Here is a 21,400-nt window from a genome sequence, read left to right as displayed (position 1 = left end):
CACATACGAATTTAGAGCAGGAACTATCCATTTTATAATTTAAAATTCAAACTGTTTCTTTTACATGATGGTTCCTATCATGATTTGCACAAACTAGTTCTTAATTTACGTGTACTTGCTCTAGAAAAATTGCTTTGTTATATAATTATTTTGAACAATTTAAAATGTAAATTCTATTAAACAGAGCCGACACTTCATGCTCATAAAATGTATGTGGGCTCAACTAGCAGCTATTTCCAGCAGGAGGCACTTGTGATCTGTGGAAAACAACTGTATCACGATCATGCGATACCAATGTGAAATCAACTTCAACTTAATATGGGAAACAATTTGACAAAATCAAATAAAAAAAAAATCCTTAAAATGGTGTGGACGAAAAAAGTAGTTAAACTACTGGCAGAAAAAAAAAAGAGAGAGAGACAGACAAAAAAGGCTATAGGCCTATCTCTCTTTCCAATTTTGAGTAGAATATTTAGCAAAAACAGAAAAGAAAAGACACAACATCATGTCAGCTTGAAAATGTGCTTGACATTTATAAAGACAGTAAAATAGTCTGTTCAGAGTATGGTACATAAACAAAACTGAAGGCACCTTGACTTAGCCAAATATTAACAATTCTGCCTTCGTCTCAATCAAAGACAAACAAAAATGAAGAACATAAAAGCTTGTTTCCTTTTGAATTTAGAAATCTACTCTTAACTATACAATCTTTATTCCTCAAGAATAAAAAGCTAATAAGACAATAGTGGTGTTGTGATGCTAAAATATATTATTTCATACATGAAAATCCTAACATTGTTTCTGTTGCCTAAAATAATTTGTCATTTTTCTTAGTAGCGAGTACATTGTGCATTTTTTCGATCTGAAATAACAAACACGTGCAGTTACCTCTTATATAAATGTGATTATCATTAAACATACAAACACTTATTTATATACTCAATAAATTATATTCTTTCAAAAACAATTTTTGTGCTGTATATTTTAGATTTGAGAACTGACTTTATTCTGTAGATTCTAAGAAGATTCTGATTGTCTTAATTTTGTACTGCCGAGTATGTCATCTTGTGTATTTGTGTAACAGTCTTATACGAAGAAACAAAAATGACAGCTATGTCAACTGCTTTATATTACTTGGGTGGCATTGTTCATTATTCTCAATAGACAAAAATGTTAGGTCTTATCAACTCATAGGTGTTGTATTCAAACCAGTGTTACTGCACACATACGGAAGCATATTCAAGACTTGCTGCGGTAAAATGTGTTTTTGACCACTCAGAGCAAATACCTTTAAGTTAAATTGCTGCTTTTTTGCTGGATTTCTGTCAGCAGAGATGGTTGGGCTTTTTATCCAGTACAGATCCAAAATTATATCATCAAGGTGCAGATGGAAGATCTTTGTGGAGCTCATGTTGAGTCAGACAAAATATCTTAACAGTTCTTGATCTACAGACAGAATGCTATCGAAAGTCGCCATCAAGCAGTTATCACAGGAACAGATGAGTCTGTTACGGAATAGTTGCTCAAGTGCATGGCACACTGCTGCATCATTTTCCATGCATGTTCAATAACAAATAATCATTTTTGATTCCAACCTTCTCTAGCTCACTTACTCACATAATACACACCCTGAGATATTCACTTATACTAAAGGGAAGGGTGTACTAGCCCATAGAGCAGTATTTTCCCCTAAATTCTCATTCTGAGAGGAGCAGCAAGCCATGTTAGGGCATAATGTGTGGTAATAAGAAGCTACTCATAGTGTTTGATATAGTGCATCTCTGCTGCAGTGAGTGAAGGTAAAGGAAGTCATTTATTTAGAGTGATGGTAGCATAAGAAGTCGGTATGTAGCCCTCGTCCCCGTTGTTCCTGCGCACTCGTGTCCATCCGTCACCCTTATCCTCCTCTACTACAGCGAGAACCTCCCCTTCCTGCATGGATATGGTCCCTTCGCTGGAGCCTGTAGACAGGGAATACAGATGAGTGTAAGAGGAAATGGTTAGGTACAATATTCACAAGTACTTGCGAGGAACTGTAAAATTTTACCTGGGAAATTGTAGAGTGCTATGCATTGACCAATAGGTGCAGGAAGTTCATCTTCCTCAAAGTCATCATCAAAATCTGTGTAGATGGCCTGGGAAGAGTCAGTGTCATCTGAGTGCGCTACAGGACTAAACAGAAATATTGGTGGGAGAAAAGATAGTGATTTAACTGATTATGCCATCCACTCATTCATATAGTGACTATATTTACATGCACATGAAAATCAGATTGATATAGGAATTAGGGATGGGCATTTTGGTCATTTTGTCTACTCGAGTACTCAGACTAATTACTCGAGTACTTGTCGAGTACTCGAGGGGCGATTACATGTTCATAACTGTATATATATTAACATGTCTGACAAACATCTATGGCTGCTGCATAGTGCCTTGGTGTTCAAGTATATCATCTATTCATTATTATAGACTGTTATAAAATAATATGTTACAAAATGTACAAAAGATTCAAAATATAATGCATCATATTTTATCATTATGTGAAGATTCGCTGTCCAACTCTGAAAGAATGTGCCCAACGCACATCTGTCTGTTCTTCCTTCAGGTTACCATAGTAATCTTATTAAGCACGCACCAGTTTTTTTAGTGACTGTCTGAACCGTCTATTTTCAAATAACAGGAGACGCCATAACCACTGTGTTTTTAATATGTGCGTTAAATTGAAGATCAGTTTGAAGATGCTGCATCGTGTTCCATTTAGCTGCACTCTGTCTAGCTGTTTGAAACACTCGCCTGCTGTATATGCGTTGCTTCAGCACGTTGAGTCCACTGCCACACGCGCCTGGTGTGTGTGTGTGTGTGTGTGTCCCCAAATGTTCGCTCTTTTTAGGAAAGCCGCGATGCTCTGTATTGTTGTTGCTGTGATTCAGGAAGCGTTCCATTCAACTTGGAGAGTCTGAATTTCCACCTTTCAACTGGGGAAAGTGCAACGGAAGGACACTTTATATTGGACATCTAACTTGGAAACTCGTGCAGAAATCTTCAACTCCCATTTCATCGAGATGCAGGTGCGTGTCACTTCACGCAGGGCAGGGAGGTTTACAGTCAGTGACAAATATTTACTTTTATTAAATAATATCCATTAACGAGTCAAAGTTCTTACATGAAATGACAATAAAACGTGTTTAGCAAATGTTTTGTAGAGACAGGCGTTCAAAACATGGTTAATTACACTCTCTTTGATTATCGTAACAATTGCATTGCAGTGTTGTATCAGTTTGGTTGCTATGAGACGTTTCTGACAATCAATGTACCCCTCAAAACCACAACGTAATCAATCTCAAAATTAAAAATAAGCTCCCTCTTTGTTTGTGTGTTTAGTTGTCAGGTAATTGTCACCGGATTTCGAATTAAGTGAAAAGTCACATCATGCGTGATCACTATCGATCATCGTTTTCATGATTGATCATTGCTGCCATGTCCGAGTACCCGAGTACTCGAGTACTCGTGCCCATCCCTAATAGGAATTGTGTGATGTTCTGATTATGCATGCATGATGTAAACACATTAACCCATTATTCAGTTTTTTAGAACTCTGAGTAAAGGCCCAGGTATACTTCGTTTTTGCGTGTTCCGGATCGGTTCGAACCGTGTTGCCTTTTTGAGTATGCTCTTCTCACCGCGAGTGAATATGAACGCATTTGACGCATGCCCACTACAGCTTCTTTGTGATACTCTTTTAGTACAGTCAACAGCAGGCACATTCGTCAGCAGCACGCACAGCCAAGGACCGCATGTGCAGGTTAAGAAAATCTAGGCGGTGCACGGTATAGCCGTGCAGCTGTGTGGATGACACAATTTGCGTCACACATGCTGTGTGCAGTGCGATCCGCAACATGGACACCCGAAGTATCCTTTGGCTTTAAGACAGCTGGCATATGCCTGTATTAATCAGATTTATGTGTCATGTAAACTCATCATTTGGAATATCCACAGATAATTTATATCTTATTATGAGTGCTTTTTTCAATTTTAGTGCTAAAATCTAGAGCAAGAGGAAGTCATTCTTTTTTTTTTTTACAAACCAATACAAATCAAATAATAAGGTGGAAACAACTTAAACATTTAATGACCTACATTTTGCAACTCACTGGGCTCTAATGTGCTGTTGTCAAAGACATGAATGAGTGCTTAAATTACTGTAAGGAATTACTGAAAATTATTTGAAATAAAATGGCGAGAGCAAGGAGTATTTATTTTCACAAGAAAATCACAAGAAAAGAGTGTGCATTTCTTATTTTTACATTAGGAATGTTCTAGTACCTATTAAACATGAAAACCTCTTTAAGGAATAAAGGCTTGACCAGGCGTGGACCTTAATTTAAAAAAAAAAAAAAAAACGTGCATGTAAATGTGATTATAGTGTATTTAAAACAAAACTGACCTGTTGTGGTTGGGAGCACCATTATTGTTCAGAGAGTGAGTCGAGTATCGTACTGAGTCTCCTCTGCCCCGTGCTTCAGTGAGCCAGGACTACAAATAAACAAAGATGTGTGTTGAGATGGTTTAAATGTACAGTTCTGCTCATATGTTTACATAACCATCTTGAAGATTCTGCAAAGGAGTATCATATATATATATATATATATATCATTTATTTATTTATTTTATTTTATTTTTTTAAACAAGAGGGATCATACAAATTTTATTTAGTTTGTTTTAGTTAGTAATGCCCTCATGAAACTATCTGATATAGGAGATATTGACATTTATTCCACAAGACAAAATAACTAAATTTACACATTATCCTGTTCAAAAGATTACCCTTGGCTCACTAAAAGAAATGTTCTGGGTTCAATACAAGTTACGCTCATTTGACAGCATTTTTAGCAAAATGTTGATTACCTCAAAATTATTTCGACTTGATCCTCGTTTATTTAAAAATTGAGGTTACTGTGAGGCACTTAGAATGGAAGTAAATGGGGCCAGTCCATAAACCTTAAAATACACACCGTTTCAAAAGTACACAGCCACAGGATGTAAACATTATACCTGTTAACAAGATTTTAGTATGATAAAATTACTTGTAGAAATTACTACCGTTGTGTAATCCTAGCAACAAAGTTGTAATATTGGATAGAACTTTACAATGATAAGGTTAGTGAGCTATGTTAAAGGAATAGTTCACCCAAAAATGAAAATTCTCTCATCATTTACTTACTCTCATGCCATCCCAGATGTGTATGACTTTCTTTAATCAGCAGAACACATTTGAAGAAATACAGAGAAATATCTTAGCTCAGTAGGTCCTTAAAGTGCAAGTGGTTGGTTATCCGACGTTTGAAGCTCCAAAAATCACAGACAGTCAGCATAAACGTCATCTTTATGACTCCACTGGTTAAATGAATGTCTTCTAAAGCGAAACGATCGCTTTTGTTGCGAAAAATATTAATTTTTAAGTACTTTTTAACCATAAATCATCGCTTCCAGTCAGCAGCAGTACGCGCGTGACGTAATCGTGTTGGCATATTCACACGAGAACAGACACATGTGTGACACCCAGAAGAGCAGCGCTGTTTACAACCGAGTAGGAGGAACACTGTACAGAAGCATCGCTGGTTTAGATCTGTATTTGTATCTGTTTGTTTACTCACAATGGTGCATTTGTTTGCTCATCCTGGATGTCTGAACCGAGAGAAAAATGTGAGATTACGTCCGTTACATGCCAGCAAGAATAAGTCACACAAGAAACCGTGTGAACTCCGCCCTCTCGTGAAGGCGTATACTGTTGCTGACCGGAAGAGATGATTTATAGTTAAAAAATAATTAAATATTGATCTTTTTTGCAGCAAAAGCAATCGTTTCACTTCAGAAGGCATTAAATTAACAAGTGGAGTCTTATAGATGACATTCATGCTAACTGTCTGTAATATTTGGAGGTTCAAATGTTGGATCACCATCCACTTGCAATATAAGGACTTATCAAGCTAAGATCTTTTTCTATTTTTTTTTCCAAATGTTTTCTGCTGAAGAAAGTCATACATTTCTGGGATGGCATGAGGGTGAGTAAATGATGAGAGAATTTCCATTTTTGGGTGAACTCTCCCTTTAACTTGGCTGTAGTTTTTAAATGTTTTGTTTGTTAAAATACTTTTTGTGTATTTTAATGTTTATTGACTGGCCCCATTCATTATCACTGTAAGTGCCTTATACTGTAATCGTGAATTTTGATTTTTTTTTTTTAATAAAGTTGACATTTGTTTTTTGGTAAGTTGTAATCGGATACGTTGTATATTTGAAATTACTATTTTGTATTGTGGAATATATTAAAATATTTGTTATGGAGCTTATTATTTAGGGCAATACTAAATAAAAATAACCTTTAAGTCTTAATTTAAACAAATGCCAAATATCAGATTCTTCAAGGGGTATGTAAACCTAAGAGAAATGAGGGACGTAAACTTAAAAGCACTCAATATTTATAGAGATTGTGAAATTGAAACCTCATATTTGCCGAGTTCTCCTCTCAGTCTCTCCATGTTTTGTGCCGTCTGAGTAATCTGAGGAGTCAAACTGGCAGGATCTCCCATCTGAGGGTTTTTTTCATACACATCTTTCATCTTTCCCAGAGCCTCACTGCACGGAAAAACAAATATATTTATGATAGACAGAGATAAAGACAAATAACACACTGAGATAGTTACACATGACACTCAACACCACTGATTCCTTGTAGACCTGAAGAGCTCAATAAACAAAGCCCAGACCTCAGTAACCCTGAGGATTCAGCTGTGGCTGGTTGTTATAGCGACAGCTGTTGGAGAGATGGCGTGCTGTGCGGCTCACCTCTGATCCATTTCCTTCTGCAGCTCTTTGCTTATGTCATCGATCTTCTGCTGTAAGCGCTTCCTGCGTTGCTCAGGTGGGAGATGGATGAAGCCCTCAGAATCCACAGGCTGAGGAGATGGATGGAGACAGTGTCATTAACACAAAACAAACTCAGAGATCCCTTAAACACCACAAGCTAAGCAGACATAGACGTGAACCTGAGACCCCATGGTGCAAAATTTCAGTTCTGCAGTAAGAAATGCTGTTACGTAGCAACTGATAACCAGGGTAATTAAACTGCATGTTATAATTGTTCCATTTAAACTCAACAGGCATATTTAATAGATGCACAGTTTTAGATTTTTGTAAGAGGTACAGTACCAGTCAAAGTGAATGTATGTTTCTCATGACCTTAAAAGAACAGTACGGGTTCAACACAAGTTAAGTTCATTCGAAAGCTTATGACATAATGTTGATTACCACAAAAATCATTTTGACCCATCCCTTACATGTATTTGTTCTAGTGATCTGAGTGGTAACTTGCAAAAATCCACCCACTTCACCAGGCAGAGACTATATGACTTACACGTAAAGCAATCAGCGGGTTCAACACATATTTAAGCTCAATCGAAAGCATTTGACATAATGTTGATTACCACAAAAATCATTTCCACCAGTCCCTTGTTTATTTAAAAAAGGAGAAGCAAATATTGAATTCACAATTCCACTATAACATATACACACCAAACAGAAAGCGTGGCAGGGATTTGGTTCGCCAAACTGAACAGCAGCTAGGGATCCAGCACATGAGGTAGTATGATACTTCTGGTAACTAGTAAGCGCAACGATACATATTCAGAGTATCTTACAAATTCATCTGAACCTCGACGGTAATGAGCTAACTTGTGTGGCAATACCCTGAGTGTAGCTTGCCTGTTGACAAGCAACTTGCCAAGTTTGGAGTCTCCAACAAAACTCTAAAAAATTCCCTCAAAGTCCTTCACTTTGTAAATGAAACGCCAATGTTCACTCTGGTTTTACTCCGTTCTCTGTCTCTTTTAACAAGTCTTCAAATTTTGGTGAATCAAAATTAGATTTTCCTCTGTACACGTCTACCACTGTTCATATTCTCCCGGCTGAACAGCCTACTACAAGTAGCCACTCCCCAAGCTCGTGCTAGAAAGGGACGGGTGAGGCAGAGTGGGTCACTCAAAATATAAATGTCAATGTTTTTAAAGTGACTGGAAGGCTCAGTGTTTATACTTTTGAGGGAGTTAAAACCACAAATGGCTTACTTATAGTTGTCAATGAACAATAAACTGGGATAATAAAACATATTTTGACAAAGAATGTTACATACTTCAACTTTAAAGACATTTTGATCTAAAGGCATATGCTTAAAACAAGTTTTATGCTGAAATTAAATTGGTAGAATAATGCAAGTTGTGTCTATGTAAAAATGTCTTTATAAAAAGCAACCTGGGTGGCTACATCATGAAGTTGGCAAAGAGAATGCCAAGAGTTTAAAAAGCTGTTATAAAGCAAAGGGTGGCTACCTCTGAAGAAGCTAACATATAAGATAGTTTTGATTTGTTTAATGTTTCTTGGTTAATGCATAATCCCACACTTTATGTGAGTTATTTTGTAGTTTTGATGACTTAAGTTACTATTAACTAAAATGTGGAAAATAGTAACAAAGAATGAGTAGGTGTAAAAACATTTGCCTGGTACTGTAGATTCAGGAGAATTTATTTGAATAGGCAATAAATAAAATTAACGGCAACCCACAATAACAATTTAGAACTTGTGCATAGATTTATCAATGCAACTTCAAAGCATGTCCAATAAAGTACACCATAACAGCCTGGCTTAAGTATCAATCAAAAGATTATTTGATTATGCCTCTGTGTTTCAGTTTCTCACCATGAAACGGTTTGTCATTGCTTAACAGCCACGATGTAGAGTGTACTGTAAATAAACCCAGAGGTTGCTGTGCTTTCGGCTGAGAATGGCCACCTCTACAATTGACATTTATAGAAAATTCAATCACAAGATCATGTCACATATGAGACATACTATGGGAAAATCAGTGTAGAGGTGGTCATATGTGAAATCCTAAGCACCCGGAACAGATTCATTAAAAAGACGCAGTGAAACATGTATACGACATATACGGCCCACACCATGTTAAAATTGATTACCATGAGCTTTTCTGGAGTAAACTGAGAAAGAGAATGAGAGAAACAGACAGTGTGTTTTTTTTAAGCTGGCGTCACACTAGACAAGTTTTCCACCGATTTTTAGTTGTAAACTTCATTTACATTGACATGAAGTATTTGTTCTGGTGATCTGAGTGATAAGTCTTCCAAAAATCCACCCACTTCGACAGGAAGAGACTATCTGACTAACACGTAAAGCAATCAACCATTTTTTATGTGCCATTTAGGGGCGGGTTTATCTGAAACAAATACATGCACATTAATATGCTGATAAAAACCAAAAGTCAACTTATTCAAAAATCTGACAATGCAAGAAAACTGCATTTACATGAGATTTGAAATCATTGGATTATTCTCTGCTTGCACACATTGTATAAGCCAGTAAAGGTGTTTACATCCAATGCAAAATCGAGTTAATGGGCAAAACTAGTTTTTGCTTCAACCCTTTATGGCTTTTTAAGCATAACTGGTGTAAGAATGTGCATGTAAACGCACTCATTAACAGACTAACATGTACTCAAAGCCGAATATACAATTCTGCTCATGTATATTTAGTTTGCTACTAGTACTAAGTGCCTGAAACAAGACATTTCCTTAAAAGATTTGATGCCACTAACCTGGCAAACTTCGTCAAATCCTGTGATGAGTTTATTCTCAAAAGCACTTATTGTATCAAAATGGTACCTTGATAATACAACTTTGTTTCCAGGAAGTTTAGTGCACCCAGATTCCAAGAAGTTGCGTAAAGTCAGCCAATCGCATTGCAGTTGCCGATTTTCAACTAGTTCTTGCTATTTTGTGTGCAAAAACTTTGTTATCCATGGTATTTTTCTGGTGTACATCTAAACTTTAATAAATAATAAAATAAGAAGGCAGAGACAGAACAGTCTATTTTTATTTTATGCAAGTCTTGTTTTCACTGAAACTGACAAGCACCCCCAGCACCAGACATGCTTCCTACTGCAAGCCCCGGGAGGGCAAATACATATCACACACATTCACAACACAAGTCACTCTGTGAACTGCACTCTAATTCAGTCTATGACAACTTATTACATTTGTGTGTTGCTCCTGAACTTCACATTTATTTGCTGCCAATATGGGACATTGCAGACAATCATTGAGGACTGTCAGGAGCAGCTGTTTAATTTGCCATTCAACTTCTTAATCGGCAAGTGTGACAAACCCACTGACATAGAAAGGCCAGTTTCCAACAACAAAACTATCATAGAGGCAGCGGGAAATTGTGCTATTTTACCTCACAATGCTGCATTGATTCTAATGGCAAGATACTTTTTTTTTTTTCACATTAGTATTTTTGGCAAAAATAAAAAAGACTGACCACCACTCATAGTAGGCCTGCACAATTAATCAAAAAACTAATCGCGATTACGATTATGGCTGCCACAATTATGAAATCGTGACAATTGACGATTACAGTGTTCAGTTTAAGTCTGCTCCTGTTGCGTCAATGGTTTCTATTTACAATGTGTTTTTGCTGTGGTTGAGTAGTCTAACCAATAACTAAAATGTCCGTTGAGCAATGAAATGGCAATGGCCAATCAGAGTCGCTTAAATTAATCCTCCATCCTGTCACTAATGACAGCTGATCCTAATGCACAAGTTTTAAACCGTCTGAATGCCCAGATGCTTGCCATATGTTCCACCTCTGTTCACAGTGGGACACAAAAATTTACACTGAAGAAACATCAGCTGACACTTGAAAAGAAGCTGTAAAACAAGATTTGGATTCATTGCATATTGCACCACTCGCTTTGAACGTAGATGTTAAATACATTGCAAATGAGCAATACGACAAAACTAAAATGCTCCCGTTCTAATCAAGGCATAGACGCGGTTTAAATAATTGATTTATTATGCTGATTAGACAGCTTTGTTTTTAATGAGAGCATTCGCGATAGTGCAGAACTTTGTGCGGAGTGTCATTGAGCTTGTGTTGAAATGCAGGTCTCAAACAGTGTAAACCTGCAGTGAGTGACAGCAGTCATAATGGGAGAGTTTGTCACGTTGCTCGATTTCTGTGTACAGTTTATTAAAAATGTAATAACAGTTTTGTTTTGTCATGTTAATAAGTAGGCCAATGTGAATTTGATTTGTAGAAAATAGCAATAAAGTAATTCAGCTTAACTGTTCTATTTTTGTTTTGGAGGTGCAGTCAACATAAAGAATATGGCATGAATAGCATAATTCAGGAATCACCGTCACTGTTATCGTGTCTGCTCTAATGAGACCCATTTGCCATGCAGCTGGCATTAGTAAATTTAACATTTTCACAAACCGCACAAACTCCGATTGCAAAGGTTTTTAATTTCCAAAGTGCACCCACTGACGAAGATCTAATGGGATGAATGGTCCCCTGTCTCACCACCAAAGGGCTTACTGAACGCAGTAAGTAACTTGGTCAATTTAAATCTGCTGTTAATAAGTTTGAGTATTGAATATGTCATATTATATACTGTACGTGGACTAATAATTTAAGCAGTAATTTAGCAATAATTTAATTTATTCTATACCATAGATATCCATTATAAATCATTTTTATTTAGCCTAACATTAACAAACATTATATTTACAATATTTAACTATTTTTACAATAATCGACAATTATGATTTTTGCTATAATCGTGCAGCCCTAACTCATAGAATGTCTGTGAGAAGGCAAAACATTGGTATCATGTGGCATTATGACAACGTACACCACTTCTATTCCACCAAAATGCAAACTCGGAACAAGCTATGAATATAAGTCTATAATCATAAACACACTGACTATAAAGCTGATGTGAATATGCTCTACGCTACTTCTATGGCTCTACAAATTCAAGAAGTTTAACCCTTGTTGAGCAAAGCACCAAAGTCCAATGAAGAGGAATGAGAAACAAGCAAGTAAAAGAGTACTATATAATCACAGTTTTGAAACACAATACACTAAACAAAGAAATAATATCATATCACAACCCAAATATCGACATGAACTCATTTGTATTGCCAGGTCCCTGCTGATTTCCACCTTTCCTCGGTATGTGTGACATCCCACACAAACAGATGTTGAGTCGACTAGTGTGACGCCAGCTTTAGCTACACCTCAACAAGGGTCGTTTAACAGTGTGGCAGGAGCAGGTGAAGAGCTGGTGTTCTTTTGAATTAGGATGAGCAATGAAAAGGCTGTGACCATTCATGTGCACATGACCGTTAATTAGAACCGGATCAATCTTGGCTTTAAAGTGGCTGCTAAATGCCTTAAAGAGAGATGCACGCAGCAGCACACAGATTTAGTCTGACCCCTGACCTACTCACCGTTCTCTTGAGGGTCCGGAAGGAAGCGATTCGGGGTTTGACTGTCTTATTGATTTCCTTCAAACAGTACGACAGGGGATCCCGGCCAAACTTGGGGGAGGGGGGTCCGTTAGCAGGTGAGGGGGTAGGGGGTGTGGCGAAAGGACTGAGCGAGGACGAGGGGAGCTGGGACAGGCACCAGGCACAAACCCAAAGGGACAGAGGGACAGGACAGCAGGAGAGGGGACGGATGGGGGGGGGACAAACAAAAAACATATATGACAAGGGAAAAGAAAGACACCATCAAACACCTCAAAGCAACATCAAAATGAGGACAATACTGGACCAACCTTCAGCAAGAGCCAATAGAAGCAAGACAAAGAATGCCCAGCCCACCAACAGCCCAAAAGCAAAAGCCCCAACACCAGCAATGCAATCAGCCAGATGAAGATGCAAACAATGGCTCATCAGTAAACACTCAAGTCAAGTTCTGTCCTTTCACAATGGATAATGCTGCCTTTAAGTCATGTCGGAATGATCATATTTACGAGATGAGTAAACATTTTCTGGATGAGTACACATCAACGGCACCACAATGTCGTATTTACCACTGGGAAACTCTGGATTTTCATGGAGTCTTGACTTTCCAAGATGGGGGCGTGTCAGTTATAGAATAATAATGGAAGCTAATTGCTATTAGTCATAATTTAGGTTTCATTGTGAATGTACAGTTTAGTTTTGTGCATTTTGAAAAATAGCTTTAGAAAATCCTGCTCAATTTTCAGATATATGGAGGCAACAGGCTCGTGCGACAAAACCATCAATCTCTGTTGCAGCACAAGAATGATAAAATACATACAGTATTAATTACACACCTATTGCTCATTCTTTGCTCTTCATTTTGTTTTAATAGGGGCAAGTAGTTCACTGTCTTTGTCAGAAAGTGAAAAAGAGATAAATAAATATCATCACACCACTCCGTACGACTTCCAAACTCATAAGTAGGAACTTCCCAGGAGGACTTGAAGGCAGCATGAGCATGGACAATGTGTCTCCAAAACAGGTTATGTTAAAACATGACCGATAATAATTTTGTGTATTATAAGGATTACATTCATGGAGCCACTCTTTGCCCAATTAACATTCAGAGGTTTCACAGTATATAACTACATTGCAACAAAATGGTCTGAACATAAAATGCATCTTGATAATTAAGGAAAGTATGCATATTTGCAATTTTGAGGTCGCAGATTTGTTGAGATATATTAGCTCTGTTCCAAAACCTAGTAAGCTACCTCACTGTCTACACAGGCAGATAAGTTTTAAGGCATCCAAACTGAAATAGAACCTCATAAGCAACACCCAAATGCCACACAAATACTGTAGTACTCGAAGCAAACAAGAGAACCAACTAGCGTTCACAGTGTCCAATAGAGCACAACAGTCTGGTTCTGGAAGTAAAAATCCCATTAATTTTTTCCATAGATGAATTGATTTTTACGATAACTTATAAACCTTTAAAGACAGACCTACCATGACCTCAGAGGTTGTTCACCGATGGTATATGCTTCCGTTGAAGCCATCAGTCTGCATTATTTCAACTTCATTGTTTATAAATCGTGTTTTATAGCGGAATGAATGGCAAACAACTACATTACCCATGGTCCAGCGAAGAAAGCTAAACCAATCAGAGAACTGCGGCCAACAAAGCCCGTGAAACGACCGCCCACTCCCATGATGCACTGTGAATGACGTAATCAAGTCTTTTCACCTTTAAATTACTTATCTATTTGTACATCTCAGAATGTACATCTTTTGCAATAAGCATAAAAAATATTGTTTCTATACTTATAATCAACAACCTAAAATCAATAGTTTTATACATTCCCATTGTTTTTTATTCAATGACATAATTCGCAATGCTTAATGGGATTGTAGTCTGTGCCCTCAGGAAAGACGGTAAGTACACAGTCTTGTACCTTTGTCTTTTTGTTCGATTTTCAAATACTTTTTTGCCTAAAACAAAGTTTGTGATGTTATGATTTACCTTGGTTTGGTTCATGGCTTATGACTCTTTTGTGAAGGATTTTATGGAAAGTATGATGAATAAGACAGATACTTCCAGAACCCAGATGGCTGAATAAGTGGGTGGGCACTGTTGCGCTTTATAGAGTCTGACATTAGCATCTTGCTAAGCTAGAATGTTGACAGTTAAAAATTTTGTCTAGTTGGGCAGCTTGCTGGGTTTTGGAACCAGGCAAATGTTTCACCCTGATAGGAGGAAACTTGAAGACCTGAACAACAAAATGGTGTCGGACAATCTGCTATAAGTTCCATGTTATAATCAATGACTGACTGCTTGGCACTAAAAATAAGCATTTCAACCTCAAAACAGTTTCAGCCTTCTGTGGCATTGTGACTGTATTAGCCGGAAAGGGAACATGCACGGTCAGCAAAAAGTGAAGCAACTAGGAATGAAGGATGTTTGATCTAAACTACTAAGGGTAGAGGTAGAGGGGGAGCAAAGCAGATTTGCAGTGCAAACTTTTCTAAAACATTACAAAAACTTTTTGCATTTGCTAACTCACAAGCAAGGTCCAAAATTAACACTTTTAAATAAAATGGTACTTTATAGTTTTTGGTTTGGTTGCTCATAGATTTTTTTTTCTCTTCATATGGTGATCAATATGTGGAATATTCCTCAAAATAACACCCTGTCTACACCTGACGCTAAAAGCGCTTCACGTCATTTCACATTGCTTCAAAATTAAATTGCTCCCATTAATGGTGCCTTCTATTCTGAAAGCATCCATTGCAACAACCCTGTTGACGGATGCCCCATTGTACTTCTCATTTAACTGTTGCTCAAGTCTAGCCTTGAGCTCACACCTTAGAATGATATTAGAATGATCACTTCAACATTTTCAGTTTAGACAGCCTGAAGCCATTGTGCCACATTGCCTCCCAAAGTTTTTATTAGCGAAGGAAGGAGAATTACATGGGAAATAAATATTTCTAATAAAAATAATGCATGGTCCGGTTTCATGGTCAGTAGGAAATATTTATGGCAGGTCAATTTTCACAATTAACCCCATATGGAAAGTGTGGCAATAAACTAATTTTGGACCCTTCTCACAAGGTACAGGATGGACCAGTGTAACAACTAGAACACAGAAATTAAACAGGAAAAGACAGACGGCATGCAAACTCAGGCAGGCTGGCAAAGGAAGTGCCGAGGGGAAGGTGAGAAAGGCCAAGTGTTGAAGAAATAGGCTATTGGAGGGACAGAAAGTGATGTTATTAATTTGAAGGTGAAGTGAAAAAATCTTGGGCTTCTGAGACAAACAAATATCCATTGAATCTGATGTTGAGCTCTACATTATCACATGACTGAGGAGAAGAATGTTTTGCCTCCAACCCTCATTTTAAGGAGATTGTTCTCCTTAACAAGTTAACCAGATGCAACCGAGCATCTTTCCGGATGGTAGACAGTGCACAAAGGTGTCATTGTGATGGGACTGAATGATATATTATACAGTGTATAATAGCAGTAGTGTGTGTGTTAATGCCCATTGCAAATAGAGCAGTGACAGTGCAGCACCTTAAGAAAAAGCACAAACGCAGCAGAATATTCCAAGTAAGAGTACTGGTCACACGCTGAGCAAAACATCAGAGCTGGGGGTTTCTCCAGCCCCACTCACAGCCAGAGAGCCATGCAGAAGATAAGATTTCCCATACTGGAATCTGGATTATATGGATCTATTTGGGGTGTGCAAGAGATTGAGAGTTGGGGTGAGGAAGGGTAGGGGTGAATTTAACCATCATGCATCATTGTGGGAGACGAAGGGTGCAAAAGACCTGTAGATCTAAGGTCTTCTTTACCTGGACTGTGAAACACCATCTTACCTACAGATCTTCCCAAACCAACCTTCTGTTATGTTTCAGTATATGCCTAGCCTGTTTATGAACACATATTTTCTCTAAAGGAGAAGTACCCTCCTGGAAAATCCAGTTACAACCAGCCTCTGATGGTTTAACATGGTTGTGACGAGGAGGAGGGCGTGGCCGGGCCATGAGGGTGCACGCCTGGTCCTGAGTAGCTCAATCAGCTGGAGAGAGATAAGAGGAGTCGTCGGGGATGCCTGAGAGAGAGTGAGACACACACACACGGAGCTGTGTGTGTTGTCACCGTGTGTTTTTACGTTCCAGTTCAGTTTGATGTTGGTTATAATTAAAGTCTCGTTGAATGTTGAACTGTTACACTGGTGCCGAAACCCGGGGATGGAGGAGGACACGGCGTCAGAGAGCCCTCGCAGCTGACGGGGGATCGCGACGCCGAGGAGGTGTGATGTGGTGGTGCTGGAGCGGTTCGCCTGAGGGCAGAGGAGCCTGCTGCCATCCACCAGGAGATGAAGGAGCCGCTGTTGTCCACCAGGGGACAGGAAGTGGAGAAGCCGCTGCCAGTCGCTAGCGGGCAGAGGAGCCGCTACCGTCCACCAGGGGGTGGGGGAGCTCGCTGCCGTCCGGCGGGAGGTGGAGCAGCCGCTGACGTCTGCCGGGAGACGGAGGAGCTCACTGCCGTCTGCCAGGAGGCGAAGTCCAGTGCCATCACCCGGCGTCGCGGACGACCGCTGCCCAATCTGGTTCCTGCCTGGTCAGGAACCAGATTTTTTTTTCATTTCTGTCTCTCTCCCTCTCTCTCTCTCTGTCTCTCCCACCCTCTTTTCCTCTCCCCTCGTCCTACCAGGCACCCAAGAGGCGGGGAGAATCAGCCAGTGAGGACATGGCCGAAGGGGCAACTACTGCCAGCCGTTGGAGCTGACATAAACCTGGTTAGAGCTAGTAGACGACCACTGACAAGGTGGGGGGGCCTGGTTGAGTTGGTTAACCAATGGTTGACCAGCTAGAACACCTTAGGCTGGTATCACCTGGTTTTTCCAACAGGGTAAGGGGTCAGTCCATCTCAAGTGGTCCAATAATTGTAAAGTTGGTTGCTTGACCATTTAAAAAAAAAAGTGTGTGATTATCTCTATGTATTGGTATTGCAAAACCACCAGTTATTTTATTTGTATTTTATTTGGTTAAACCACGAGGGCAATCTTTGTGTCATGGAACACGATTTTGGTTATACAGCTGTTTATGGAAACCTCAATATCTCGGCTTAGGATGGTCCCAGCTTCTTGGAACAAAAACTGACCTATAGAGCTCATTGGAAGTAGGACTGCAACTAACAATTATTTCGATAATCAAATAATCTAATGATTATTAGAATGATTATTCGACTATTCGGGCGATTACTGCAATGATTAATCATTAGCTCTAAACTGACTATTCAGCGTGTGCCCGACTTAAAATGTTGTATTAAACGTGCTTGCTAACAATAAAGAGGACAAAATCATCTTTTAAAAATACCTCTAAATGACATTCACTGAATTAAAGGAAAAAAATACTTTTTATTATGTTTAATTCAGTAAAAATTTCACTACAAAAAAATCCTATTGTTATCAAGTATTTTTGTCTTGTTTTCCATTTAAAATTGACTCAAAATCCTTAAAACAAGATACATTTACTTGAGAAGCAACATATAAGATATTTAGACTTGCTTTAAGAAAATGTATCTTAAATATAAGTGTATTTTGTATATGTGTATTTTTTCACTTGGTTATACTTCTGCGAGTGCAGTAAAGACAAATATACTTATATTCAAGATCTATTCTCTAAAAACAAGTCTAAATATCTTATATGCTGCTTCTCAGGTATCATTTTTAAAAGGATTTTTAGATATTTTGAAATATTTGTATTTTTAATATTATATTCAACATTCTCAGATAAAAATTAAAAATTCTTCTGCAGTATAGCTGCTAAAGTAAATGTACGTTGTTTTAAAGGAGTTTTAGATATTTATATTGCAAAACAAGCCAAAACAAATAAAAAATGTATTTTGTTGCAGTGTATAATGGGGCGAAGACTACCCTCTCTCACCTTTCTGTTCACTTCAATCCATCTTTAACTCACAAAAAAACAAACTCTCTCTTATTAATAAAGTTGCGTTTTGCCAATTTTCTTCACGATAAGAAATGCACAGTGATATATATATTATGATTCAGTAAGTTGCCATCGCGTTATAATCTAGCTGCATTAAGCGTGCGCACTTGAGGGATGAGCGTCCCCGTGACATAGTGTACATCAGCCGGGTGCAGTTTCAATCTCTCCCCCTTAGTTCGGGACACTTCGCCCAACTCACAGAAGAGGCGCTGACCGCACAGAGAAATGCCAGTTTCCTTATTATTTTAACTTTAATAAAGCTATAACGCATTAAATAGAACTGCATTAAAGATGTAACGCCGGGGTGTTTCCTTTAAAAACACTTGACACGCAAGTTTTGCTTAAGCTGAGCGTCAGCTCTGACTTATTCCACGACAAGAGTGCTTCTGTATTTACTTATTTTGTATTTTTGCATTATAATTCCCTCATACTTTGCGATCTACATCACCTGAAGCTGTTTGGAAAGTTTAGAGTGCATCTGGACTGTGAGATGTGTTTTCTTCCTCTCCTCAGTTAGGCGCGATCTGCAGTGCTGCTCTTGTGTGCAATCATTAGAGTTTCATATGATCTTATGTTACGTTAAGATCAAACGACTATTCGACAACGGAAATTTTTGTCGACAACGTTGTCGATAACATTAACTAATCGTTTCAGCCCTAACTGGAGGGAACATGTACTGTACATATATAAACATTTTGCACATTTCTGTTCCTCAGACTTCACTCAAAAAATATTAGGCAAAATTTAAAATGGTCAAGCAACCTGTATTGGACCACTTGAGATGGACTGACCCTAAGCAGAAGAAATTTCCACCTCCACAAGTGACAACTGGAACTGCAGAAATAGGAACATTCATGGCGTGGTGAAGCCTACCTTGCTCTTCTTATTGAACAACCGGAAGGTTTTATTCTTGTTCTTGCCCAGCAGCTCAAGGGGACCTTTAGGAGTGCTCAGACTGCTGTCTGAGGAGGCTCGGTTTATGCCCTGACTGTAGTCCTCAAACTCCAGATCTCCTGGTCTCTCGAAGCCAGACTTATGCTGCTCTATGAGAACCACTGAGTCCTGAATAACAAAGTTAATTTTTACTCCATGTGTTATCTTGCAGAAGGTCACCTTCTCTCTCTAAGTGTTTGCTATAATGTGGGTACGGCCGCAGACTCACGTTCCTCTCGTTGATGTTTGTGCCAGCTCGGTTGATGCCCTCCAGACACTTCCCAATGATCGGCATGACGTGGCGCTCCGTGTCTGCAAACAGGATGTAGCCCTGCGCCAGCTTTTTGATACGCCGTTCATCCATGTCTTGCAGCTTCTTCAGTGTACAAACACATACATATAAATCAGAGTTTCTAATTTCTGTCCCTGGAGGACTTTAGCACTGCACATTTTGGATATCTCCCTTAGAATGGATATCCAACATGCCTGATTCTACCTATAAGTTATTAGTAGAAACACTAGCTGTGTCCAAAAGCTAAGGCAGTTGCCATGCTCCCTTACTGCCCAGTTAATCAATAGCCACTTTCACACAAGAAACCTGTTAAATTGCAGTAAAATTGCCTTTTCTGGTAAATGTACCACATCTGCTATTCACACATGAATGTCTTTCTGTCTTTTATCCGTTTTGCTACCATTCACACATCAGCACCAAAATGCAAGTAAACTGTGATGTAATTTGTCAGAAATGATCTTTAAACTGTCAAGCTGTTAAGCTTATCATTTGTCTTTTGGTCCTTTGTATACCTCGTTCCCAAAGGAGGTTAGTTATTTTATCATAAGTAACGGAATCACTTACTGTTCCTTTAAGTTGTCGATAAATTTCTACTTCCACTCTGACAAAGAGAAGCTATCTGTGCAACTTGATGACATTTTTAAACACCCAAGTGACAGGTGTTAAACAGTGCTGAGTAACGGTGACATTTCAGTCAAAACTTTGTCATTAGCCCAAGCAGACTTTGTATGTCAGCACGTCCTGACCTCATTCGTACTAAAACCATATTAATCTTATGACTTTGTTCACACATAGCATCAAAACAGATCTTTTCCGGAAATTTTATATCTTTTATTTCTGGTTAATTGCCAGAGCTGATTTACAGGGATTTCCCAAAATGACCTTCAAATAAATAAAAAAAACTATGTGTGAAAGTAACTAATGACTTCGCAGGCACCATTTTAGTTTGAAAGCGCCTCCGAAGGGGGCAAAATTTGCATATCGTCTGCGCTGTTTTCCAATTGATTTTTCTATGTAAAAATATGCACTAGATGGAAGTCTTTGACCGTTGCACATGAGCGCAAATTTTTTTTACAAGATTTGTCAAGTTAAAAAAACACTTAAACCCTGCGTTCTGTTCCATTCATTGCACTGAGTCAAGCTTTTTTTAGCACAAGAACACATTCGGTCTGAACGCCCCTCTAGTGGTCTTCAAAAACTGACTTGATACAGTGATTACAGAAAGTATTCAGATCCGTTAATTTTTTTCATATTTTGTTATATTGCAGCCTTATTCTAAAATGCTTTCAATTGTTATTATTTTTTCACATCAATCTACACTCCATACCCCATAATGACAGAGCAAAAACCAGATTTTTGATAACTTTGCAAATTTATTAAAAAGAAAAATCTGAAATATCACATTGACATAAGTATTCAGACCCTTAACTCAGTACTTAGTTGAAGCACCTTTGGCAGCGATTACAGCCTCAAGTCTTTTTGGGTATGATGTGACAAGCTTTGCACACCTGGATTTGGTGATTTTCTACCATTCTTCTCTGCAGATCCTCTCAAGCTCTGTCAGGTTGGATGGGGAACATCGGTGGACAGCCATTTTCAGGTCTCTCCAGAGTTGTTCGATTGGGTTCAAGTCCGGGCTCTGGCTGGGCCACTCAAGGACATTCACACAGTTGTCCTTAAGCCACTCTAAGATTGTCTTGGCTGTGTGCTTATGGTCACTGTCCTGTTGGAAGATGAACCTTCGGCCCAGTCTGAGGTCCTGAGTGCTCTGGACCAGGTTTTCATT

General features: G+C 38.5%; 1 protein-coding gene across 2 annotated transcripts in view; it reads right to left on the bottom strand.

Annotated features, from left to right (window-relative positions):
• Positions 1 to 508: 508 nt before the first annotated feature.
• LOC127452100 (cdc42-interacting protein 4 homolog) overlaps positions 509 to 21,400 on the bottom strand; it is a 71,198-nt gene continuing 50,306 nt past the window's right edge. The window contains exons 8-15 of one of the 2 annotated variants that reach the window (XM_051717301.1): positions 19,552 to 19,698; positions 19,263 to 19,451; positions 12,366 to 12,530; positions 6,847 to 6,956; positions 6,504 to 6,636; positions 4,445 to 4,533; positions 2,048 to 2,172; positions 509 to 1,961 (exon numbers count right to left, since the gene is read on the bottom strand). In XM_051717301.1, the coding sequence (XP_051573261.1) occupies positions 1,810 to 1,961; positions 2,048 to 2,172; positions 4,445 to 4,533; positions 6,504 to 6,636; positions 6,847 to 6,956; positions 12,366 to 12,530; positions 19,263 to 19,451; positions 19,552 to 19,698 (1,110 nt within the window). In that variant the 3' untranslated portion in view covers positions 509 to 1,809. The remainder of the gene's footprint in view (positions 1,962 to 2,047; positions 2,173 to 4,444; positions 4,534 to 6,503; positions 6,637 to 6,846; positions 6,957 to 12,365; positions 12,531 to 19,262; positions 19,452 to 19,551; positions 19,699 to 21,400) is intronic. The other variant, XM_051717302.1, reaches the window with a different exon arrangement.

Source organism: Myxocyprinus asiaticus, chromosome 14, assembly GCF_019703515.2.
Source record: "Myxocyprinus asiaticus isolate MX2 ecotype Aquarium Trade chromosome 14, UBuf_Myxa_2, whole genome shotgun sequence".
NCBI classification, from domain to species: domain Eukaryota; kingdom Metazoa; phylum Chordata; class Actinopteri; order Cypriniformes; family Catostomidae; genus Myxocyprinus; species Myxocyprinus asiaticus.
Note: the sequence above shows the minus strand (reverse complement) of the source record. Positions and strands in the feature narration are given on the sequence as shown.